General features: G+C 45.4%; 1 protein-coding gene across 1 annotated transcript in view; it reads right to left on the reverse strand.

Moving 5' to 3' along the window:
- Positions 1 to 27,685, reverse strand: part of LOC144138817 (uncharacterized) — a 238,162-nt gene that overhangs the window by 74,563 nt on the left and 135,914 nt on the right. The window contains exons 9-10 of the mRNA XM_077671294.1: positions 8,578 to 8,706; positions 4,112 to 4,417 (exon numbers count right to left, since the gene is read on the reverse strand). Of these exons, the coding sequence (XP_077527420.1) occupies positions 4,112 to 4,417; positions 8,578 to 8,706 (435 nt within the window). The remainder of the gene's footprint in view (positions 1 to 4,111; positions 4,418 to 8,577; positions 8,707 to 27,685) is intronic.

Raw genomic sequence — 27,685 nt, forward strand, 5'->3', positions numbered from 1 at the left:
CATGCTTCCGTTCGGTTGCGGAGCATCGCACTCCTGTGGTTAGTACACTGCTCAGGCTGGTCTGGTATACGTCACATATAAGGCATTGTCACACAATTTGAGCTTCTAAATCAGTGTTGCACCATGGCGGAACGTCGAATTGGCGGAGTGGATGCTGTCTTGTCGTATCAATGCGTCGTTACAATGAATGCGCTTGTTCGCCGTAGAGCAATTTCTACTACGTGGACCCGTGATCTTCTACTAGAGAGCTCACTGTTGTCGCAGCGTTTCGATGTTTATTTCAGATAGCGCGTACGCTTGCGACAGGAAAGTTCTCTGCATAGACTGCACTCAAACAAGGTACTCATCGATCTTGGGAGGGGGCATTGTCTGGACAACCTGCAGTTTCATAAAAAAAGAAGCCTCGAAGATCGAGTCGTTTGTATGGACGGGAAAGATAAGATGTTGCGAAATCATTCCCAGGAGCAGCGGAGTTTGCACTGCAGGTGGTTGGCGTGACGACGTTAGGGGGCGGCATAAGGGTATGTGCTGGTGATGAGCAGCAAAATCTTCATGATGGCGAATGGTAGTCGTGTGGTAATTAATTGGGGGTGGTGGGCCTGTTTCCGCCGGCACAGGACCCTGTATTTTATGCTTCTTTTTCTCCTGGATCACATCACACAGTTTTGAATTCAGGTCATGGCGTGGTTTAAAAGATCTTCTGGAGCCCTTTGCGAACTACGGCCTCATGGTGTTAGGCCAGCTAATTTTTGAAACTGCAACGGTGTCGACAGGATTTGCCTATATGGCTTTACGGGGAACGTAATGTAATTTGTCAAAATTGTTTTTTTTCACTGCGTTAACTGGCTTAAATAAACACACTTTGCACTGTGTATGCCATTGATTAAACTACATTTATTCTAAAAGCTGAAAGAAGAAAAAATACCATGCGACATTCATTTCTGCCGCGTTGTTGGTTGTAGAATGCGTCAGATATACCTTCCAGCCCCGCGTCACAGTGTAACGTTTACTAGCCAAGATATACGCAATGCGTGAACGCCCTCCGCGTCATCAGAGACGCTCACATGCGAGGAGCGTCGCGCCGCCTTTGGAGCTTCCCTGGATTATCCCCTTGTCGTAAGAGGAGTGTTGCTCTAGGGCGGATAGTCGGTTGATTCGGCACTGGGCCCGCAAGCAGTCGGTTCTTTTTTTTTTTTTACACCACGCCGATGAGAACTCGCTATCGCGTCCGTGTTAGCCTGGACGGAGCATGCCAACACGCTCGTGGAGGCATGAAGGTTACAGCTCAGAATGGTGAATGCATTATAAATAACATTACCCAGGTTTTGAAACAAATAAAAATAGCAGTTTTTTAGGCGATTATATTTCCTCATTGCAACACGCTGCACCCTGTGCATCAGACAACTGGGCCATCTACAAAGCGCTGTGTAAAATGCACATCGTATAGCCTCTTCATTTTTTGTTTCCGCATTCCTGCCACGTAATGCCTGTTTCTGAATAACGCCTGGGCATTAGGTGTTTGCGGAATTAACACGAACATGGTATCTGCCCCGACCGTGTCCCCCCTTCGGCAAGAAAAACGTTCGCAAATTTGTTCGCGTGCTGCTGACTGCTGGGGTAGTTCCCCATTGCAATAACTCTTTCCCGAACACTAGTTTTACGCTTTACTATAATAGTTTGGGTTCATTTTAGTTGATTGAGGTTAATATCACCTCGGCTGACTCTTCTACCGTCTTTATTTGTCTTAGATGTTATACTATCGTACCAGCCGGCGAAGCATCGCATGCGCGCTTGTGTGAGTAACTTGGACTTCATAAACATTCCAACTGTTGACCCAGCCTACAAACTAACAAAAAAGGCACATTTTCCCGGCACAAATCCTGTCGGTGATTAGTATGTCTTATCAAAGGACGGCCCGACGGCGGCCGGCCGACCAACTTTATAGGAGGGTCAGCGAGTCTCGCATTAGCGCAGTCAAGCTGGGCTTGCTGACGTAAGCGTAGAACCATACTTCATGCGAAGTTGGGAAGAAGGATGCAGAGAGGAACACAGTATTTTTGCATTGATTTTCTTAGAAAATAAAGTCGTGTAAACGCACTGAGAGTGCTCGAAACATGGCCTAGGCAGTCCAAACTAAAATGTTCGAGAGTCATCCCACAATGTTTACAACTCAAATCAGTGTGCTTTAACTTGCCAGTTATGTGGCTATACGCTAAAACTCTATTGAGTCACACCAGTAGCTGGAGACACCCTTCCCCTACGAAACAAGATTACAGTGTAGCATACAAAAAGAGAAAAAATATGCGCACTCCGTTTAAAGCACAAGATCAGATAGCACAGCGGAGCCAGGAGCTGGCAAGAAATCTTAAAAATACAAATAAAAAGTCATGGTTCCCGGCAAATTAGCAGACTGAGATTAGAATCAAGAAATTACGCCCACCTCCCCTCGCGGGAACCCTGGTGTGGTGCGACACTGAAGGGGGTTCCATTGGGGTTTCCGTTGGGTTGATTACTCAAATCGATTGAAACGTGTTGCGAACATTTATTACATTCCAATCACACCAGGGTTCCCGCTAGGGGAGGTGGGCATAATTTTCATTTTCATCATGCAATGTCGGTAGAGCGAGAGACCAAGTGCAGCGCGGGCGACCGTCGACTGAAAGACCGCCGGAGCGCGGCAGTGCCGCTTATATGCGCAGCGCCCGAAGGAGAAGAGAGCGCGGAGAGAGAGAGAGTACCGCACATGCGCCGAGCACGCGCAGCGCCGAGCGCAGCGCTGCCCACCTGCGCCTTAGCAACGGAGTGAGAGCGCACCGCGCCAACCCGCAGCTGTTTGGGAGAGTGTTCGCTATCGGAGAGAGGAGAGGAGGAGAGGCGCAGCTGTGCGGACGGACAACGAACGGACGCCGGAGTAGCATAGCCGAGAGCATGATATGCTCTCAGTATCGCATCTAATAAATTTGGAATCACTACGTCAATTTTGTGGTAAATCTCGCCAGTCGTGTCCGTGCTCCCTAACTATGTCAGCGTAATAGTAAATCCGCGAGGTCTCCTCCTTAAATGACGTGCGAATAACGTGATTGTGAAGTTCGATTTCCTTCCCAAACTCAAATGCTTAGACTAGTAGATGGAAAAAGTGCGATGTGAATGCTAAAATTTCTTCATACAGCCGCAGCTCAAATATGGCTGAGTGCAATAATAAACGTTTTTAGGTTTCGGGTAGGGGTAACGGTAATATTCTATCTCCCTACGTTACCGATTTCAGTTATTTCGGAAAGCTGAGGTTGAAATTTTGCAAATTCATTTCGAGAGTTGTCGTAAGGTACATAATTAGTATCTGTTTTTCAAACAATATCTAACGTATCTCCAGTTTTCAAAATGCTTGGAAAATTGATAGCTCTGTTTCTTTTACCTGACTATAAAGCGGGTACATTATTTCGATCGCGTATGAGCGGTTGAGGAACGATTATTGTAGCAACGAAGAGTAAAAGGAAACGCCCACCTCCCCTCGCGGGAACCCCTGTGTAGATGCGACGCATAGGGGGTTCCAGTGTTGTTTCCTTTAGGTTGATTCTCCCATCGCGTGAAACGTGCCATGAACCCCCTGCCGGTGCTATGACGCAACGTGCCGTGGCTATGACGCAACACAATCCAACACAATCCACTTTATTCCAACCCAATCCAAATCCAATCCAATCCAATTTAGGCCAAGCCAAGACAAGCCAAGCCAATCCAATCCAATCCAAGCAAATTCAATCGAATCCAATCCAATGCCCCTCGCGAGAGTGTTCGCTATCGGAGAGGAGATGGGGTGAGCGGCGGAGAGCACAGCTCGCGCGGCGAGAAGAATGGAAGAGGGGTGGACGCCGACGACGCCGCCTGGACAAGGCGAGTGAATGAGATGCAGTCGCATCTAAAAAGATTATATCCGGCTGACTGTTTGCTCGAACTTGAAGGACGCCTTTGCCAAACAATATTATGAGCTTTTTTTGTTGTCCCATTATTTACTTTTTAAGAGGAAATGATGAGGCGCGATATGGTCATGCGCCTTCTCTTTGTGCAGGAAGTACAGTAAGTGCAGTTCACGGGGTCTTTATAGCATCAACCTCACCTGAAACTGGCGTGTGTACGCTGAGCATGCTTGGCTTCCCCAGCTTTTCATCAGAAGCTCCTTCGGTCTTGTAGAACGGCCACAGCGTGATATCGTACTCTGTATTCCCACGCAGCTGGTCGGCGGCGATGCTTGTGGATGTCGGTGGAAGAGTGATCAAGATGGTATGGTTCGGTGAAGTAGCCTTGAAGTAGAAGCCCGTTAGTCCGCTGGGTACAACGCCCCCACGCACGTTCCACGAAAACATCACTGACCCATTGGGCTGTGCATGGCTGTGGAAATGCAACAACTTTCCTTCGGGGTTTTCTGCGTGTGAAGAACAGAGAAACATCGTATAAGACCTATTGCTTAGAAATGTTGATATGTTTATTCAAATGATCTCCTAATATTATATTACTGTTCTCGATACGCCCCTGTCATATGCAACTCCGAACTGTTTCCTGCGAAGTATTGTTCATTAGCTTGAGATAAAAACACTACAGCAAGCATATAGGCATTACAAATGACGATGCATCTTAGGTACACAAACACCTTAATTGCGGCGCGCCGTATATAAACAATGATAATCGAGAGGCAGTTCAGTTTATTAGTTTTAATTGGAGTAGTACATTTAAGGCAAGCAACTGTTGCAGTCTTCTACTCAGCGGATTTGAGTAAAATGTGTGCAGGCCAAGACATTTAGATCTTTTTTACCGAATGTTTTTTTTGTTGGTTAAATAAACTTTTACAGCCACGAAAATGTATTGTGATTTTTATCCATTCTCTTGTAGTAAAATGAGCTTCTAAAGCTCCAGTAGCGCAGGTATTTGAGGGGTCCCAAGAACAGCAGTCAGCCGTACACCTTCAGGCGCCCAAACAAAGTGGCACGTGCCCGTAAAGGCTGGGTTGAACAAAGCTGAGTAACGGCCAAATCTTGTTCCATCGCTGAGGTCTTTCGCTAAGTGACAAGACAAGATGATATAACTATACAGGCGTTCTTTACTATTATTGTATTCGATTTAAATAGATATCACACTGTCTCCAGAGAGGATACTGCTTATTCTACAAGAAATGTAGGCATAAATCTGGAAACATGAAATGAAAGTATTTTTAAGAATTTCACAAGCTTGATACATCTTCTCTAACATAAGAATCACTAAATCAAAAAAGGGTGACTCTCCAAATATGTTGTCATAATCGTAGCAAAGTAAATACATCCTCACTGAAGAGATTTGGTTTTGATGGGGTGGATTGTTTTATGAATAAAGCATGAATGAGATCATAGATGCCAATAAAATACCAACCATATGTGTTAAAAAAAGAAACATAAATAAATGGATGCGTTTTAAGTGGTGTGAGTAACAGAAGAAGCTCATGAAACATGTATTTTGCATAACGTTCACCTTCAATACAATCAAGTCTGTTTCCTGGGTTCGTCACACTGAAGCATAGAGTTTCCAAATTAGCTAAAATAAGCAAAAGTTAATGTGTTCTCACAGCCTCGTAAAGACGTTATTTTGCTGTATGTCAGACCTAATGGCTTTAAAAGGACGCACAAGAAAATAGCGATCATTGACAGTTCATTTGACAAAACTCACCTTATTTTTCAGCTTTTATTTTTCGTCCATAGTAAAGAAAATAACGTCTTTTGACTACTCCTCCTTGGCAGGAGTAGTCCCCCTCCCCTCCTTGGCAGCCTTGATTATGTTAAACAAATTTTGCGCTGGGGCAAGTGCTCCAGGTTCCAGAATGGCGGCTTTTTATTTTTTCAGAAATCGTAAGTCTGCGTTTTTTGAAGCAAGTGATACTTTTGATACTGCTCCTCGCAATTGTTACAAGGCGCAAGTTCTTGCAATCGAGTCGGTCATTCTGCTTGCACCGAAACCGATTATAATCCAGGCATTTCGCGCGCCTGTCTTCGGTTGTTTGGTAATATAAATGCAGAGTCTTGTTATGGGCGTTTCTCTTCGTTTTATTAGTTTTTTTTTTGTCGAAGTGCCTGACCATATAGTATATATCTAGATATGTACGTGTACGTGTGCGTGTAGGGGTGTTTGTGTGTGTCCGGAAATTTGCTTCATCATTTAATTGGGCGAATGAATTAAGTTACAGAGCGAAAGACACAACATTTTTTAAAATTTTGTTCGCCAAGAACGACTTTCGTGTTTAAAGCGACTCCTTTGGTGGCCTTTGATGTCACCAGCCGATCCAGAGCGCCATTCTAAATTCAGCAAAAGCGCGAAGTTGTCGTCCAATGCTAGCACACCAAAGATGAAGAAAAAGTAAAACACTGGAGATAAATGAAAAAAACAGTAAAATTTACTATCCTCGTCAAATGTCTGGTTACACTGCGGCAGCAACGAGCTGCAGCTGAATATGTAGGAGGCGTAAAAGATATTTGAAAGCATTCACGTGGACTCCAAAGCAAAGACTAAAGATCAGAGGATCTGTCAACAACCTGGGGTGCGCGCGAGGCACATTGGGGATTCAACTGGACACTCGTTTTTTTGCCGCTACCATTCACAAGAACTGTTCACTTAGCTTACACATATTTGTATTTTCGCTCATATATTTGCTCATATGCTTCAAATTCGGCTCACGGACATTTTTGTTAAGTTTAGAATACTTAAAAACAACCAATAGTAGTCAGAATGTTTGTAAATCCCTTAATGAAAAAAAGTCTTCATTGCACACCATAAAAAACACAGGCAAGCACTATCGTACCAGCTACCACAGTAAACAATTTACGTGTTTTAAGTCCTCCATACGCGCTAGCTGCAGCAACTTTGCTAACTGTATTTGCTATATCCCAATACGCTTCCCTGCTTCTCTGAAGCAACGAGGAAAATGAAAGCTGCAACACGTGCAGAATGTACGGTTAAGTAATTGCAATGTACAGTTTTGAAAAACAGCGGAAACATTCAACTCCATTAGGCTAGAATACTGTCTTCCTGATGTACTTGCCAAGCAATGTCTCGGGATAGGCATGCAGTAATACGGAATCCTGACTGTGCCTTATCAATATCAGAAAGAGACGTTGGAGAAAAGTAACCTCTGTAGCCGGTGTGGTTGGCCCAAGTGACGATAGAACAAAGTTCAGGAATGAAAAGTAGAGCTGCGTTTCATTTGGCGCTAGTGTTGGCATTGGCGGAGGGCAAAAGTTATTTGTATTTATTCTTCACAAAACATGGTTGAAACAGAACGGCCTCCAATACTTTTTTTCCACAGTATACCACATTTTTTATTCTCTGCGTCGTAAACGACAAACTGCACATTGCAAAATTGCGCTTGGGACAATGCACAACCGATTCACACAACCGACACAAAGAGTTGGCCTTGGCAAGGTTACGGATAGGCCACATACATGTAACACACTGCCATCGGCTCACTGGATCCCCAAGACACATGTGCAGCGGGTGTCAAGAGGGCCTATCTGTAAACCGCATACTCATTCAATGTAAGCTGCTTGACATAACACGACCCAAACGCTTTCCACAAATACACACACGACGTTTTCCAAAACACCCGCCATACTTCTTAGGATACAAGCATATGTTATCAATGAAACGTGCTTCTGAGTTTCTTACCGACGTAAAATTTTTCATCTCATTAATTTTCCTGCATCTTGACAACCTGGACATTTAAACCAGTCATCTTCAATATGCTGTGCTTTACATTGTTTATTTTTGCTGAAATGCTTTACTTTTAGCATCATGTCGCTCTCATGAAATCCCTTTTGTTTGGCGCTCTTTGCCCTTAGTTGGCCTTGAGCCATTACAATCCAATACTTATCATCATTTTCTGTCCTAACGCTCAAATTGACAGTGTGGCCGCATACCCCATAAAACACCACGGGAAAGACATTGTCAAAATGCAAAAAAAAACAGTTCTGTAACTGCAGGAAGGTGTGCAGACAAATGTGATGATTAAGGTTAAGGTAAACCTCCAGGTGTGGTATGATCTCCTCTGCGCATTCATAATCATTATGTTTTGTGTAGATCTCCTAATCAGAAATATGTCCTATATTCCCGCCATCCTACAAGGCCTCTTCCTTAAAAAAAGAATAACGCTTCCTGTTATCAAAGTGCACATGCATTTGGTTTTCACCATGGGTAGTATTACTTATAATTTATTATTTCGGGGTAGGGCAACGCATAAAAACACTTTACCTCCCTTTTTTTAGTGCACTAGCTTTCCGTGAGGGTGTTATCGGGAGAGCATTGACCTGTTTATTTAACTGTAAATAAAATCTCTCTCCAAAAGGGCGCTTAAAAAAAAGAAAAATTTCCTAGCACAGGTAACCGCTCATACATTTTTCTGTAAATTTCCTATATAAATGTGGAGATGATACGTCGGGTCAAGCCACGCTGCTGGATGGCATCCGGAATTTAGCCTTGTAGTGAACCTGGTAGCCGTTCTCTGAAATGTGTCCAGTGAACTAGGATATATATCTTTTTCTTGGGGAAATTAACTTTTTTCAAGCTCACCTTCCTTGCAATCATGGTCGTCAGGATGAAGCACAAATCCAGGCCGGCAGGCACACACTCGGTTTCCCTTGTTATTGGAATCGCAAAGCTGCTTGCAACCTCCGTTGTTCTTTGCGCACGCTACGTGTACTGCATGAAAAAAGAAAAATAAATGCAACAGACATTCATTATGCTTTCACGACTTTCGACGTCTTGGCGTGGTTATTGTCAAATTCGCGAAGGTGTTAGTGAACGGGCTGGTCGGCTCACTCTCTGCTGCCTGACTACCACTTTACATTCAACAGCAGGAACACTAAGACATTGAGAGAAAAAATAAAGTACAGGCAGTACTGTTAACCAGGTTAGGTCCTAGTATACTAAACTACACTTTGAAAAGGGCAACAATGTGGAAATTGAGGTAAGAACTAAGAGTTTCTGCCGAGAGAAAATACCTGGAGCACTTCCTATCGAAAGATTTCTGCGTATAGGGTTTACCCATGCCATACAATAAAACAACGTGCAAAGCGTCCGCCAAATCCAATTTATTGCAACAATTGTGCAAGGTTTTCTATTTATTCCCTATTCACAACACTGGTTTGTTCGGTACGGACATGAGAAGTAGAGGCTACCAATTTGTGGGAATCAGCTTGTATGGCGACCATGAAAGTGGTGGCTCTAACAGGGCGCAGTAAAAAAATCAGCACACATTCAACTTGTCCTGATTACAATTTTATTTTACAAAACTCAAATATGTTCAGACGCAACAAAAGTGATAGTGGGTGCTGCAATGGTCTATTCTGTATGCCAAGGAAGTCAAAGGAGTATATTTCAGTGCGTAATTATGATTCCCAGGAACCAAAATTTATGTGGGTACATCGTTTGGTCTGGTTACTGCCAACATCTCAGGGCCCTTAGGTAAAAAACGTGATAACCGTAAAACCTAAGCACAAAATAAATATCTTAGAAGAAAACATCAGGAATTAGCTCATACCACAAACACATTCGGTATTATATTATAGATTGGCCCATGAAAAAATCAAAAATATTCAACTAACAACGCATCGAAAAACCCTGAAGTATGCACACCTCACCCATAGCCGGGTATCGCATAGGTCATTGCGACATCTGCCGAAATGCGGCTGCGAGAGGACGCGTTGGAATGTGCACGAGTGCCCCCGAAGGCTGATGTAGGCCCGCTTCATCTCCTTCATCTTCATAAATGTGGAAAGCCTTCACTACTTCTGGGGCTTGCGATTTTTTGTACGAATGGAAACAACTAGTCTCCGGAGACTTCAACGTGCAGTGGAACACGGATATGCCCTCTTAAACCGGAGCAGGCTCGGTTATTAGTGCTGACACGTGCTCCCTGTTCAAACGTCAAAAAACCTGCTGTTATGCCTGCATAAAGGCAGGTTTTTTCTGCACCTGCTTTTGTGTGCAGAAATACCGCACACAACAGATGTGTCATAGTCCACTTAATGTTTTACGCGTAAGCGCCCCACGCTTTATTGCGGACGCAATCTCTAGGTTGAAGGCGGTTGGGAACCTAGCGACACAAATTAATGATATGAAACAGACACAAGAACTGGTCTCGAGCTCGGTAGCAGGCTGTCGATATTTGAGCCGCTGTAACACCTTGTGAACATACCTGATAGACTAGATTTATACAATCTCTACCTGTTTTCTCTTTTCTGAAGAACATTTTGGTGCATCGTTATGTATGAGCCCGTCTGTTTAGAAACGGGTGATAGTAAGGGCGCGGCTTAGGCTGATCATGCTTCATGCGCTAGATTTATACAATCTCGCTCAGTTTTCTATTTTCCTAAGAACCTTTTCATGCCTCCTTACGTATCAGCGCCTCTGTTGAGAAACGAGTGGTAGTAATGGCACGACGTGGGCTGATCCCAGATCTTCGCGGGGTCAGCAACAGATGAGGCATGTTGCCAGACATTCTAGGCAGCTATTTGTTCCCAAATTGACCGAACAAAAAAAAATGAAGGAAGCCCCCACTAACGCGTAAGACTTGAATGAAGTGAAGCTGTGCGGAACCTTCATGACCGGCACAACGGTTTAGTTCCGCAGTTGCAGCCCATTTGCTTCTCATTAGCCGAAGACGCATCCGATCATCGCATTGGATTACACGAATTCTCCTGCAAAAATAAATTTTCTAGGTGTGCACATACATGCAGATACAGGAGGGATGATTATTACCATATACAAAAGCATTGCGGATAGGCATCTATATCTGTACATTGGCTGCTGTCATCCAAGCCCCCGCGAAACGAGTATTACGTTGTCGCAATCCCCCTAATATAACATGTCTTCCCGCACGAAGGACTTCGGAGGAACCGTAGAGAACTTACCGTGTGCTACCGCGAAGCAGCACTGCCTCCCTCACCCGCCTCAAGTCAATGACACCATTTGAAAAACGGCAAACTTTCATCACCAACTGTTGCTACACCTCCAAATGAACTGCGCCAGATAGGTCGAAGCAACCTGGTTGTAAATGTCCGAGGTAATTCAGAAAACATCGACAAAATATTCTCCGCTCCTAAAAGCGACGTACAGAGGCACCCCAAAAGTGTTATGAAATATCTGGTACTCTTTAAAACTTAGAAAACGTCAAAAAGTGGACGTATCTCATGCGGGAAGCTTCTGTGCCAGGTAAGCGCGCACTAGCACACCACGACTGTGGCTGAAAGAACAAACTCTCATTTCCAACATCTCACTTACCTCAAACTTAACTGCAACCGTTCAAATTCCTTAATACCTTTTAAAGCGCAGAGTATGCGGTACTGAATACATTGGTCAGATGGACAGAACATTTTTATGAGATTCGCGACCAGACCTACCCTTGTGCCAACCTATCTATTCCAAAAACCAAGCATTCCTTGCTATCAAACCTCAGTCTAGAGGGTTTGTTTCTTGCTATAAGAGAACGTGAACAGAGTGAGTCGGAAATCATTTACTATTTGATTGCAGTGAGGGCATGACTGATTGTCAGTCTCGGCTTCTTGTCCTTCATACACGCTGTGGACGATGTGATTGCGGAGTAACGTTTTCCTTCAAAGGAGTATGTGTTTCAAACTCCCTTCTCTCCCCACGATTCCGAGTCAAGAGGTCAAAGGACTCAAGAGGTCCAACGCGTCAAAAGGTCCAATATTGGGTCTCTTGACTCGTCGGACCTCTTGTCTCGTTGTACCTCTTGACTCACCGTGGACCTCTTGAGGTGGCTGAGGCGAGTCAAAAGGTTCAACGGGTGGAGAGGTCCAAGCTGCAACAAATCACCGCTACAAATCACCGCCACGTTTGGGCTTCAAGTCGGGGTGTTATTACGAAAAGCAGAAGGTATACGCGTCTGTGTGTATAAGTTTTGTATGTATATAATTGTGTATCAGTTGAGACTATAACGCCTATGTGTAAAGACTTCTATGTTTATAATTGGGTATAGTTTGTGTATATATTGCCCCGAGCATGTCTTGCCTTTTTTTTTAACAAGCGCTTGGCCGCACAGGTATTTTAGCTTTTTAGAGGTGAGCCAACGTTTCATCTGTTTATTGTGTGCCGCGCCGTGGGACCTTCTTTAATATGAACATTGTTTCCCCATTTCGATACTTTTGTGTATGAAACGTCTCTTTGATGAACAATGTTTCCGATCAATTCGATTGTTCGGGATTGCTCACCGGGCAAACACCGCTACATTTTAGTCGACGACGCTCGGCCGTGAACATCACTTACTAGGGCTCTTCTTAAACGTTTGTGTTTACTTGATTGTTGCGAACATGCCGTTCCATTTTAATATCATTCAACTGTTCAATAAATGGTTCCCGTAACTGTGCGTTTCTGCTTCAATAAACATTCCTCATTACACCTTTCTCGAGTAAAGTAACTAGCATAGCGCTCAAAGAGTAGCTCATTGACCGGGTGTGTCGGCATTATGAACTTGCTGGATGGAAGCTGAATTATTTTACTTTACACGGTCGTAGAAACGTGTATATCGTGCTACGCGTTGAAAGAGATTAATTCGGTTTGGGGACTACAGCATTCGGAAACCTTTCGGAGGACCCCGATCGCTAGTCACGATTAAAAAAAAACACAACAGACGAAAACGGAGGACTGGTCAATATTACGCACGGAAGTACTGACGATTAAAAGTATTGAGATACTAAAGTGAAAGGCTACATGTAAAATGCTGAAGCGCATTTCTATAGAATTGGTGTAGTATTTGTCATAGAACGCGTAGACTGGAACACCGACCCTCAATTCTAAAAATCCGAAGTATGTCACTCAAGCAGTCGTTAACCGTCACCTGGAGCCGTTTTTAGCAATATAAGCGAGCAATCTGGAAAACAGTCTGTCTACTATTCGCCAATAACCGTTTAGTTTTCTGACAGTACAGAATCATCAAAATAGCTAGAACAGTCACTAACCATCACAAGCAGCCATTAATCGCAATGTGGACCCGCATAACTCAAAGGAGTACTGACACGAAATTTTCGTGTTACGTTTTTTTCGCTGCTGTGGGTACGTATTAGCCCACTTTAGACGATGTATAACAGCCTAAACAATAATTTACCAAGTCGTTTATTCGTGCCAGTTTCAGCTTCAGAAAACGAACAACGAGTGGCCGCCATTACCGGAAATAGAACTTGACTTCATCATTCTCGTCGCACCGTTGTGGGTCTGGACGCACGTGCGAGTGACCGCACGCGCTCACCCATACTTCTGAGCCCCTCATTTCCTATTATCATTCGCTAAAAATATATATATACATCTTCTCCGCTTTCTTTCTTTCCAAATTCTTATTCTGTTTCAATGATCTACCACATCCTCCCCTTTGCTTTCCGAGGTTTTCTCGACTGCCAACCCTTATTTCTGTGTTATATATATATATATATATATATATATATATATATATATATATATATATATATATAAGACAGAAATTAGGGTTGGCAGTCAAGAAAACCTCGGCAAGCAAAGGGGAGGTTGTGGTGAGTCATAGAAAGAGATGAAGAATTTTTTGAGTCGAAAAGAAAGTGGTGAAAAAATGCCCACCGGGGGGGATACGAACCCACGACCTTCAGAATACCGGTCTGGTGCGATAACCACTACGCTACCGGCGGGGCTGGTTCCCCAGCACTTTCTCGGGTATTTATGTTAAGGTAATTTTTGTTTTCTGCACTTGGGGGTGGTAGCCAGCGCCACTCGGACTACTCGGGGTGAAGGGGACCTTTCACCACTTTCTTTTCGACTCAAAAAATAATTCATCACTTTCTATGACTCACCACAACCTCCCCTTTGCTTTCGGGGGTTTTCTCGACTGCCAACCCTGATTTCTGTCTTATTTCCACGGAGCCCCTCATTTCCCATTTTCTGATTCGCTATATATATATATATATATATATATATATATATATATATATATCACGGTGTATAACCGCAAAAAATATCCGTTCGGTTATGGTGAAGGATTAATGTCATTCCCGTTCGGTTTCGGATGGACGAAATTATATTTCAAATTGGTTCGCGAACCTGTTTTAGCGCTTGAAATTGTTCTCGAAGCGGTTCGGTGAGCTTATTTTTTGCCGAAGTGTGAATATGATATTTGCAGTTGTAAGCGACCATAAAAATTAAATACAATTTCGGTGAATTAAAGATCTTCTTTTTTCCCCATAAAAATTGTTGAATTTTTACAGACACAAGTTAACCATTTGGCCAGATATAAAGGAAAACAGATGAAGTAGTGAAGATACACCAGCGATGTTTCCACCAAACCTTTACATTGTCCTAGGGACTAAAGCAACTGCCAAGGGTCAAGCTGTGCATGGAAATAAATTCTCCCGCTTCCGTTTGTTTGTTGTTGAAATCGAATCTTCTCTATTGAATGACCCATCACACTGAACGTTAAAATACTAGAGTAACGACTGCGGACCAGTTATTCCCCTCCGTACATTGACAGGAGACGTGTTTAAATACCAGCGGCTAAGTTTTTCTAATCCTTTGTACCATACAAAATTCCTGCAGTGGCCATGTAGATATTATCTACGAATTCTACTGTGTGCTCACTCAGGACAGTTTGCGAGCCGAGACCTTCTGTAGGGTATAAGCCAAAATATTGTGAAAGTGAGCTTTAGTAAACGCTCTGTGACATTAGATTGCTCTGATCATTAGAATGCAATTATAAGGTAGCTATTCGGGTGTTCGTCACTGTAAATATGTCTCCGTTCCGCCTGACCACCGCCATCGCTCCGTGTGCTCCGTTTGCTAAGTTGAGGAACCTTATATTACGTCATGCGATTACACAATGAAGGGTGATAGTAAAGACACTAATTAAGTTACGCTTAGGTGTAACAACACTGATGCATGGCTACAGCCACTTTGGTGCTTCCTGCCATGGTGGCCAGCTTTATGTGCCCTATTGCGGTTGAGTACTTGCGGAATCGGTCCGGGTGTGCTTGGCAGCCAAGAGAACTGTGGTAGCTTTTCGAAGATTTATAGCCAGCGCGCCGGTTGGATAGTATCACGCGCGGTTAAGCTAGTGTATCTTATTCAGTGGCTCTAGGTTACGCTAGAGCCCCCAAATATACTACGATTTTTAAGTGGCTAAATGTTACGCTAGGCCACTGTCCCTCTTCCCCAGCCGGAAGCGATGCAGGCGTTTTCCCCCTTCCCGCCGGTTGAAGCAGCCAAGTACAGAGCAGCATGGCATCGCTACTTTGCAAGGGGGCTTGAAAACGCACTATTAACGTGTCATACAGCAGCACAGCGCTCCGAAAATCCCGGCTTATCGAAGAGAGCATTCGCGGCAATACAGAGGCACCAAAATGTCAGCACCCGTGGGTTTTCCCGGAGTAAACAAATGTCACGTGACGCGGCTTGACCAATGACCGCTGTCGGCGGCATAGAACAATGACAGAAAAGAGTGCCGATACTCTAAAACCTGATCTAGCCGCTCTTGGTGATACGATGCGTGAAACACGAGATGGTACGCTTTTGGGAAGACGCTTTCTTATTACCCGGCAGCGGTGCCCAATCCTCCTTCAGTACGAATAGCAGAAGCAACGGAGTAGCAAGGTAGACAAGTAAGTGAAAGTGTTCTTCTGAGCAAAGCAGTGATGAAAGAGACGGAACAGGAGAGCAAGCAGTAAGCACGAGCGCTGAGAAAACTTGACACTACGGGTTGGACCTGCCTTTCGCGCGTGTCACCTAATTTAGTTATGCTTTTAACTCCGAGACAAAATACGTAGTGCCTGCAAGGTTGGAGGATGTAGTTCTTCTCAAAAGTGCATCACATGCTCTAATGGTTTTCTTTGCTATATGTAATATATTTACATGGATACTTTAAAAAAAACGCTAACTTGTTCGCTCTATGGTTCCGGAAACACTGACAATTATACTTGCACCAGAGCGTCGCTATTGACATGTTTGGCTGTGAGAAGTACACAGGAAAACCTACGTTTGATATTTTGCTTATTCGATAGCTGACGGCAAAAAAAGGTCAGAACTTGTTTGTGAGGAAATTCAGCGTGGAAGAACATAAAATCACGTTGTGGACCCTTTATTTTGGGTTGTCTCATAGAAACGCACTTCCAAAACAATTGGTCGGTTTGATGCCTTCAAGATACTCCTGTGCTACGGGGAACACCGTAGATTAGCGGCCGAGAAAACAATTTGGACTGCCTGAGGAATCTTTAACGTGCGTCGAAATCTACACATAGAAGTTTTCGTGTTTCGCATACATAAAGAAACTGCCATCCGGGTGCGGTGCTCGAATCCGCAACCTTGCGGTCACAGCCAGCGGCTTGGCCGCAGATGGAAAATATTTACTTTCCACTTATGCGACCTTATTAAAGATATATTATGAAATGCTACAAGTAAGCACATTTCGGGTATTGGTCTTCGCGGCAGCGCATTGAAGAAATCTTGTGGTCCGATTGCCCTTACACTGTCGCAGATAGGGGAGGGCAAAATCGATATTTCATATCGCCTGCAGACTGGCGACACTTCGACATTACGTTTGCTTGGCTTTGCGTTTCGTTCGCGCTACGATTAGCGACATACAAATGGCGACATTGGTGCGCGTACCCTTTCTCGTGTTACAACGACGAACAGAGCGTTGATTGTGCTGAACGATCTGGTAGGGAAAGTGCGTGAGAAGTTACGAAACTGATGGGGCGAAACAAAAGCACCCAACATCGTTGACAGCACATTATCCAGGGGGGATGCTCTAACTGTTTTGTCGATAAACGGTAACCGCTATGCTTTTTGCGGTTCAGTTCCATTTCGTGCCAAGCTTGCTTTTCTAGATCTCCGTCACAATCTTACAATTGCAGTGTTGTTGCTTTGTGCCGGTGCTGTTTTAGCAATAACTTCTGGTTACCGTCTCCTTAAGACATGTGTTAATAATTGATTGGGATATGTGAACATTTGGATATTACACATAACCCATAAAATAAGAAATAAAATTCAGTGGTCTGCGTTATTACCCGAGCGTACATATCTTTGCCGCTGTTATCACTAGTCGCCCCGGCAGACTGGTTACATTTTTAACGCCTTGCACATCTTTTTGTTCCCTCCCTTGCACAACAGTCGTCTTCTAAGCCGGCTACCGAACCATCGGGGTTTATATTCTCCATTTCCCCTCCATCCCCTCGAGCAGCTTGGGTTCTGGTTTGGCTGTGCCTACCCATCCCCCACTCAGCGGAGGGGAGACACCGGCGACCCACGGGTTGTCGCTGAGCTGCTGAGTGGCAGCTCTTAACAAAGACCTGAAAACCCAGCCTACCGCACCATTCTGGGAAGGCGTCCGTCCGTCGGGGAAACAGTAGAATTGTCGCGGACCATTTCCTCTTGCCTTCTGCACGACCACAAAACGTTCCGTAAATGCCTAAATTCTCGGAACGGTCCCATAAATGGGCTGTTCGCACTTTCCAAACATTAGGCCGGACACTCGCTTTCAATCAACGAAAGTGCTATCCCTTTCAGCATCTGTGCGTTTGCATCGTGACGGCTGGTGGCGATATATATATTGCCTTCTCTCATTTGTTCAACAACCCCACTTTTTTACGCTGTTGATCCTTTCGCGTTTCCACCACCACTCGAATTCCTGTTTAGCGCTCTTCCTTCTACCCTCCCCCCGCCTTTCTTCCTTTTTTCCCCCAAGTATCTTGGCGTCTCTCTAGTCATTGTATATTTTCCTTCTTTCTTCTAATAAGAAAGATTCCCACCTCGTGTTTTTTTTATTCACGTATGTTTGTGTGTGGTATTGTTGCTATTCATAGACTAGCGTTCCACTTTAGACATGTATGCTCTCTTCCGAAGCGACCGAAGCCATCATTGCTGTAAAAGACTTGTCTCAAAGTCGAAACGTCGAAATAAACTCTCCGCTGTTGCGGTTACCCAGGTGTTTTAGTTTGTGTTCACCACGCCTTCGGCCCCATCGCAGCATGCCAGTTTTTTCAAGACCGGCCCCCGGCGCACCCTCGGAGCAGCAACTCACGCGGAGGTTCCCCCAACATCCGCCTACCTCTGCAGTAATCGGCAATTCACAGACTGGTTACCTGACCTCCACCAGCACTTCAATCCGTATGACACATCGGCTCCTGCCTTCATCACCATCCGAGGAACGACCACGTTCGAGATAGTAAGTGAGCTTCCAAGTATTCGAAGAAGTGTGAGAACACTGGTGTTTCACGTCAGTGCAAACAAGCTGGAGCATTACGGCTGCGTAGAGGCCCTTCGCCGTCTTCGCCGGCTGGTAAACAACACCCTTCGAACCATACTGGAGTTCCAGAAGTTGGTCGTGTCGTGTGTGTATCGAAGTCACACTAACCACCGGCTTGACCGACCAAACGACCACTTCGTGAAGTGGTTTAATTGGGAAGCCCGTACATTCAACGAAACCATGCGGAACGACTGTCGTCGCGCAACCAAAGTGACGTACGTGGACTATCAGTTTGACTCACTCCCGCCCCGCCGTTTCTTACATCGTAGTAGTCGTTGTGATGGCGCAAATTTTGAGGGGTGTTCTTATACGAGATGCAACCATGACGACACCCGGGTGATCACCAAAAGCGGCCACTGCCAGCAGTCCCTCGAATTACCAACGTGCAACCCCGACCAACAGAGGTCGACGCCGCGTCAAGTGAGCCACGCATCCCCGATCATGCCACTCAGGACAACATCAACGCAGCAAGCCCAGCTGCCACAGCGGAGAGCACCGAAAACCGCCGCCTCCCCTATTGTGGACACTGTTCAAGTGCCCTTTCCCGGAGTGCTGGCGGAAAACATCGACATCGAGTTTCCGACAATCGCCCAGGGCATGACTCCCTGAACACCTGTGCAACAACGCCGCTCCATATTCAAGACCGATAACCTACGCCAGCCGGCCCCACCTGGTCCCCGCATTAGGACTGATTGATATGTAAATGGTGAGTCCGGTTCTGTGCCTACATTCTACAGCGCCACATTCTTAAAAATAGGAAAACTTTCTTGCCAACGAATTAGACATGATCTTCATAAATGAACGCTACAAGTGCACCTAAAAGTTGAAGTAACCCCTAAGGGTATCACGCTCTCTCACGCGCTTGCCATGCCGAACCGTGATCATCACGACCGACTAGCATTTCAGAACGTTCTCTCAAATGCTTCTCTCGAACTTGTGAATATTGCCATTAATCACAGCGAAAAACAGGTTTAACAGCTAACTGCCCAAACTATAGCTCTTATCCGCTCCAACGGGCCCCTGTCACCAGACGAAATAAACTCCTTAGCGGAGTTCGAAAAAGCTAAACACCGTGACCTCATAGACACAAAAATTCGCAAACTAAGACGAGATAGAGTTCCCAACCCTACTTTGCCTGAAATCTCGCCTTTCAACTACAGCCCCGACCCTCAACCACTTTCACGCATATTGGATAACCAACCTACTACAGAACCACGCGGCACCGCTATCGTAAACTGATCTAATACTGCCCTGACACCTGATGAAACAGAACTACTCTCGAAGGGGCTGAACTCCTGTCCCACAACCGGCTGCTTCAATGAGTAGCAGTTATTAAGACCGAGATAATTTTGCAAGAAATTTAAGACTACGAGAATACTTTTTAGTTAAGCCTCCTGACGTTCAAGATGCGCACACACGCCCAAACAGGAATTGGACGTCAAGCATTTAACGTGACGACAGCCTGAATCCGTACATCGCCGCTTTGCAAAAAGATGTCATGCGTGAATATCAAACTCAAAAAGGTAAATGGCATAATTTAACAAGGTCCGAGAAAGCGTGCTTGAACGGTTTGGAAAATAGGACTAACATAACAATTAGGCCTGCCGATAAAGGAGGAGAGATTGTAATCATGAATACTGTATATTACATTCGAGAAGGTCACCGGCAACTTAATGATTCAAACATTTATGAGTGCCTTGCTGTGGCCCCACGATTGAGCACACCAAAATCGTAAATTCAGTATTAAAAGATCCCTTGGACGGGGGAAAATTACCTCCAGTGAGCACATTTTATTGAAACCGGTGCAACCCAGTCAGTGCCGATTTTACATGCTTCCTAAGATCTATAAAACGGGCCACCCAGGGCGCCCAATTATATCCGGCATTGGCACAATCACCTACCCCATATTGGTGTTTGTGGGCAAGCTTTTAAGGCACATTCCCAGCGTCCTGGAGTCGTACATAAAGGACACCACGTATTTCCTCAGTGAATTCGGATCTCTTTGTACCTTTGGGCTCGTACCTCGTAACCCTTGACGTATCTTCCCTTTACACAAACATCCCAAATGACGAAGGGATAGCCGCACTAACCAGTATGTATGCGCTCCATAAACAGCCAGATACCTCCGACTGCCATGTATAGTCGAGATTAGTGGCACCCGGCCTAGAAATCAATTCGTTTGAATTCAACAATGAGTACTTTCGGCAAGTTAGTGGAACCGCCATGGAAAGCAAGATAGAACCAAGCTACGGCAATCTGTTTATGAGGAAGGTAGAAGCCATATTCCTCTCTGAATCCCACTTAAAAACTTGCCTGTACAAGGTGTACATTGATTATATCTTTTTATTTGGACCTACAACGAGGATGAGCTCCTTCACTTCATCGAATGTTACAATTCTGCACACCCAAACACCAATTTTACTCACACCTACTCTCAAGTAAGCACAAACTTCGTGGATGTGAATGTAAAAATAGAGGACGGTGAACTCACGACAAAGCTGTACCGGAAGCCAACGGATCGCCAGCAATACCTGCATTACCAAAGCGACCACCAACGTCATTGTAAGAATAGCATTCCTTATCGCGAGGCCCACCGTTTCAAACGAATCTGCTCAAAAGCAGAAATTTTCACTACCAACACCGAAAATTTAAAACACCATGCTGAAAGAGCAGGGGTACTAAGTGCGTGTAACTGACGACGCCATAAAAAGCCGAAGCACTCAACCGCGGGGACCTAATTCCGAACAGTCCCCCACAACGTGACCTCCAACGAACAAACCTATGCTAAACATATAGCCCCAACTTTCCTAACGTAAAAAACATCTTGAAGAGGCACTACAACATTATCGAACAAAGTGAACGCCTCAAACGGGCGTTTCCGTCCGCTCCAGACGTCGTCTACCGGCGATCTCGGAACCTCAAACACACTCGTGAATGCCAGGACAGATTCACTGTCCCCGCATAATGACTGCCGGCCATGCCTGAAACCGCGGTGCCTTGTCTGAAGACAATGCCGCAGATAAGCACTGCTCAAAGCTCTAACTCAGAGTACTCTTGAAATATCCGCGGGAACATAACGTGTGACACTTCCAATGTGATTTATTTGCTTGAATGCAATGTGTGTTGAATGAATTATATAGAGCAAACAGGGACCTCTTTGAGGCTTCGGTTCAATACTCACAAAGCGCACGCCAAAACGGGCCCGACCCTGCCCCTCTCGAGACACCTCATCCTCCAAGATCCCTCTTTCGACAATCTAAGCGTCACGCTCTTAGAAACGGGGTTCAAGTCAAAGCGGGAACTAGAACAACGTGAATAATACGCATATACCGATTCAACACAATAAAAAAGGTATAAATGAGGACCCAGGCACCCTTGCAGCCATTAAAACATTGTCATCTACTTAACTGTATCAGCGGCACTGTGTATGGTACCGGAACCGGGTTCTCGAAATCACATGCACGTGAGCGTTTGTTGATTACATTTTCCCCACTTTTTCCCACCCTTTTTCTTTCCTTTATGCTTTGCTATTGTCGTTCCGTTTTTGTTTTCGTTTTTCTTTTTTCTCTTTATTCCCGCTCTTCGTGTTCACTCCTATACGTTTTCTCGTTTTTTTATTATTACACTGTATTTTATAATATTGTGTCATATTTAGGTAAACCTTTTCTAGTTCTCCGTCACAATCTTACAATTGAAATGTTGTTTCTTAGTGCCGGTGCTGTTTCAACAATAACTAATGTTTACCTGCTCCCCAAAACATGTGTTAAAAATTGATTGGGATATTTGAACATTTAGATACTACACATAGGCCGGAAATAAGCAATGCAATGCTGGGGTATGCGAGAGTAGATATCTTTGCCGCTGTTATCACTATTCGCTCCCGCAGACTGGTTATATTTTTAATGCCTTGCACATCTATTTTTTTCCTCCCTTGCACCTACATTCGTCTTCTAAGCCGGCTACTGAACCATGAGGGTTTATTTTCTCCGTTTTCATTTCCATCTCTTTGAGCAGCTTGCGCTCTGTTTTGGATGTCTCAGCCCCCCCCCCCCCCCCCCCTCCCCGCACTCCGCGAAGGAAAGACAACGGTGACCCACAGGTTGTCGCTGAGCTGCTGAGTGGCAGCTCTTAACAAAGACCTGAAAACTCAGCCTAGCGCCCCGTTCTGGGAAGGCGTCCGTCCGGCGGGGAAACAGAAGAATTGTCGCGGACCATTTCCTCTTGCCTTCTGCACGACCACAAAACGTCTTGTAATTGCTTCAATTCCCGGAACGGGCACATAAACGGGCTAAAACATGGCTTGTTCGCACTCTCCCAACATACGGCCGGACACTCGCTTTCAATCAACGGAAATGCTATCCCATTGAGCGTCTGCGCATTTGCATAGGGACGGCCAGCGGCGTAATTTATATTCCCTTCCCTCGTTTATTCTACAACACCACTTTCGGACGCTGTTGAGCTTTTTGCATTCCCACCACAACTCGAACTCCTGTTCAGTGCTCTTTCTACTTCCCTCTTTGTTATGTTTTTCCTTCCAACTATCTGGGCGTCTCTCTGTTCGTGGATCATTTTTTGTTCATTCTTCTAAAAATGGAGATTCCAGCTTCGTGTTCGTGTTATTCACGTATGTTTGTGTTTGGTATCATTGGCCATTATTAGACTCGCTTTCCACTTTCGACATGTGTGCTCTCTTCCGAAGTGACCGAAGCCATCATTCCCGTAGAAGACTTGTCTCAAAGTCGAAACGCCGAAATAAACCGTTCGCTGTTACTGTTGCCTAGGTGTCTTACTGTGTGTTCACCACGCGTTCGGCTTAATCACCATGATGCCATTTATATATATATATATATATATATATATATATATATATATATATATATATATATATATATATATATATATATATATATATATATATATATATATATATATATATATATATATATATATATATATATATATATATATATATATATAGCGAATCAGAATAGGAAATGGGGGTCTCGTTGAAATTAGACAGACATAATGTTTGGCAATCAAGAAAACCTCGGAAAGCAAACGCTAGGATGTGGTAGGTAACGGAAACAGATAAATAATTTGGAAAGAGAAAAAAGTGGAGAAAAAATGCCCGGTGGGTGGGAAAAAATGCCCAGCGCGTGGGGGCCGTGGGTCGGAACCCACGGCCTCCAGAAATACGGTTTGGCGCGATGACCAGCGCTATAAAACCGCGTTATATAGCGCTATATAACCGCGTGCACGCGGCACTCCCTCAGTTGCTTCGGTGGATGAGTCTCGCTCCGTCGTCTGATGAGTACCAACAGTCCTGTCAGCGGATTGGCTGACACAAGTGCAGTCAGCATCAGCCAATCAGTTACCGATGCTTCGCATCACCTCAGGGTTCCGCTCGGGAAGATGGTGTCATTTTTTTTGTCCACTTTCTTTCTTTCCTTCCAGATTATTCATCGTTTTCAGTTACCAACTACATCCTCCCCTTTGCTTTCCGTGGTTTTCTTGACTGCCAACCAACCCTTATTTCTGTCTTAGTTGAACAAGCCCGTCATTCCCTATTCTGATTCGCTACATGCATAACGAGGGCCTCTGTTCTGGCAGTCTTGGTGCCATAGGGACCTTAAGAGGGTTCAACGCTGGTCGACCACTCTCGACATGTCGTAGACTCTCGACTCACGGCCCGGGGATTATATGGAAGGTCCCCTTCACCCCGAGTAGTCCGAGTGGCGCTGGTTACCACCGCCAAGCCCAGGAAACAAATATACCTGAACATAAATACCCAAGAAAGTGGAGGAGAAAATAGCCCCGCCAGTAGCGTTGTGGTCATCTCACCAGACCGGTATTCTGGAGGTCATTGGTTCGGATCCAACCCAGCGGGCATTTTTTCTCAAGTTTCTTTTCAAATTGTTTATCTGTTTCAGTTACCTACCACACATTGCTTTCCGAGGATTTCTTGACTGCCAACACTTACCTTTCTCTCTCTCTCTCTCTCTATATATATATATATATATATATATATATATATATAGACTGAAAAGATAAAAACTCACACAGAGCGCGAAAAAAATAAGGTTAGTAGAGACAGAGACAAACGAGAAAGACTTAGAAAATAAAAATAAGTTTACTGACGTTTCAGGGAGAGGACTCCCTTTCTTCAGAGTCAAGAAAGGGAGTCCTCTCCCTGAAACGTCAGTAAACTTATTTTTATTTTCTAAGTCTTTCTCGTTTGTCTCTGTCTCTACTAACCTTATATATATATATATATATATATATATATATATATATAGTGAGAAATGAGGGGCTCGTTGAGGAAATTCAGAAACATAGGTCGGCAGTCTACAACGCCAAAGGACGCATAGGGGCATGGTTAGGCTCTATTTTTTACTATGGTTAATGAAGTTAAGATTTTTTTTAATATAAGGAAGAAAGAAAGAAAGAAAAACACGCGCCCAGAGTGGGGACCGAACCCACGCCTTTCGATTAGATCTCGAATGCCTTACCAATTCGGCTATCTGGGCGACTGTGTTCTCCTTCACTTTCTGGGCTATTTATATTTACTAGAAGTGTATCTGACGCTTGAGGGTAAGGCATTCGAGATCTAATCGAAAGGCGTGGGTTCGGTCCCCACTCTGGGTGCGTGTTTTTCTTTCTTTCTTTCTTCCTTATATTAAAAAAAATCTTAACTTCATTAACCGTAGTAAAAAATAGAGCCTAACCATACCCCTAAGCGTCCTTTGGCGTTGTAGACTGCGTACCTATGTTTCTGCATTTCCTCAACGAGCCCCTCATTTCCTTACTATATTATTCTGCGAAAGCGTAGCTAGGGTCTCGGTTCTGGCAGCCTTGATGCCTAGGTAGCATAAGAGGGCTTCCCGCCAGTTACCCGCTCATGACAGGCTGTAGAGGTTGGAGTCACGCCCCGGGGGTTGAAAAGAAGGTCCCCTTCTCCCCGTGTAGTCAGAGTGGCGCTGGCTACCACCCTCAAGTGTCAGATACACTTCGAGTAAATATAAATAGCCCAGAAAGTGAAGGAGAACACGGTCGCCCAGATAGCCGAATCATTCCACTTCCGGCCACCGCAGTGAGCGGACGTGCGATCATGTGCTCCCTGAGAGCGGATTCAGCAGCCCGTCAGGGCTGTGGAAACAGGAATGCTGCCATGGACGACCAGGAATACCAAGTCTCGCTGCCAAGTCTACCATCAGGACGTTCGGTGAATAACACTGTTTTTTTGCACGCTGACCTCAGGGCTCGACCATATCGAGTGGAAGATTTCCGGGACACATTGGCTCATCTGAATCTGCTCTCAGACGTGCTCGCGCTGGGGGCGTATCAGATGAATCACGTTTGGGCGATAACGTTAACAGCGCAGACGCAACAAAGAAGATGATCCAGGCCACTGACGTGAGTGTGAAAGGGCACCGCTGCGTTGTTATCGACCCCAGCAACCAGGACATTCGGCTGAAACTTCACTGGTTGTTGTATAACGTGCCGGACGACGACGTCCGCACTGCCCTTGCCGCCTACGGCAAGGTCGTCAGCGTGACGAGGGAGCGCTGGCGGGTTCACGGCGTCGTCGACAAAGGATCGACGACTCGCTGGGTGACGGTCCAGCTCAAACCAGGGGTCCAGATTGACGACCTTCCACATCAGCTTCGAGTCGCCGGCGACAACGCTCTGCTTGTGGTTCCCGGACGGGCACCCTTGTGCCTGCGGTGTCACTGCTCTGGACACGTGAGGCGTGAGTGCCGTGTACCTCGCTGCAGCATTTGTCGTCGTTTCGGCCACGACGAGACCAGCTGCGTGAAGATGTACGCGAAGGTGGCAGGGCCGTTGACGAAAGAGGGTGACTCGGAGCTCGTCATGGACGAGGCGGAGGCGGAAGCCGCTGCGGGAGGTGGGGCAGGAACACCAGCCCCCAAACCACCGCTTTCCCAGGACAACCCCGTAACGCCGACTGCAACGAAGGTACCGCCCGTGCAAGAGGCACCTGTTGAGGGCGCCGCGGAAGCTGAAGAAACTGAAGACAACCGGATGCAAGAAGAAGAGGGTACGGCGAAAAGGAACGAGCCCGGCGAGACAGACCACGATGAAAAGGACGCGTCAGGAGCAGCGGCTAAGAAACAGCGCAAGGAGAACCACAGTCACGACGACAAGCCTTTAGCCGTCGTGGCTACGGCAACGGCAAGGGCGCCGCCCGTCAGACGATCGTCCTTCAAGCCCAAACCCAACGTGACAACGGACCGAAAGGCGGCGGCAACGCCCCCTTCGTAGAGGCAGCATTGACGTGTGTTGTGTGTTGAGACGCTGGACCGAACCTTGAACCTCCTAGACGGCGTAGGTGTTGTAGGTGAAGCGTCTGAACACGACCTCCAACGGTACGGTGAGCTCACCCATGTTGCAGATATATGGAGCAGGGCAGCACAATAACCAGTTCGAAAGTGTCTTGTTGCCCCAAACTTTTCGGAATGGCCGATAAATGTAACGATGCAGCTCTGTGTGTGGCTACGCTAAATGTTCGTGGATTATCGGCCAGGCGCAAGCAGTATCAGCTCAGCCGAATGTTTCTCGAGAACGGGTTAGACGTTGTCGTAGTCCAGGAGACAAAGGTCGAGAGCCAAGACGGCACTGATAGGATGGTCCAGCCGTTTACAGGCCGATACTACGTGTGTGTGAGTCATGCTACGGGTACGTCTGCGGGCTGCGCTGTTTTTCTTAGGAACAGCATTGGTATTGTCGTAGAGAAGGTAATAGTAAGTGATGTGGGCCGGTATGTCGTCGTTGATTTTTCGTACAATGGATTCCTTTGGAGGGTTATTTGTGTTTATGCTCCTAACCTGGAAAGCGAGCGGAGTGTTTTTTTCAGTCGATAGAATCTTTTTTGCAATGTGACAGACGCGTACTATTGCTAGGCGATTTTAACTGCGTCTGCTATATGGAAGATCGCTCTAAGAACGCCGCTGTGTGCGATAAGAGTGCAAAGTTATTATGTGCACTGACGAGTACCCATTGTTTAGAAGATGTAGGACTGGCATGTAGAAGCGGAAGCACCCCCCGGTACACGCATTTTCAACGCGAGTGCCATGCCCGACTTGATCGCGCGTATGTTTCATCAGAAGTAGTCCCTCTGCTCAGCGGATATGATGTAAAACACGTGTCATTTAGTGACCATAGCTTAGTGGTGTTCACGGTTGGGGACAAGCAAAAAACGTCAAAATTCAACTGGAAACTGTGGAAGTTCAATACAAAGCTACTTCAGGATGAAAAATTCGTAGAGCGTGTGGAAAGAGAAGTCGAGAAGTTATTCTCACCTCAACCGACCTCTTTCAACGAGAAGTGGGAAGAATTGAAAAACAGCTAAAGCTTATGGCGATAGAAAGAGCGAGCACGCTG

Source organism: Haemaphysalis longicornis, unplaced genomic scaffold (genome assembly GCF_048455015.1).
Source record: "Haemaphysalis longicornis isolate Haplotype H1 unplaced genomic scaffold, Haemaphysalis longicornis Haplotype H1 scaffold_5, whole genome shotgun sequence".
Lineage (NCBI taxonomy): Eukaryota > Metazoa > Arthropoda > Arachnida > Ixodida > Ixodidae > Haemaphysalis > Haemaphysalis longicornis.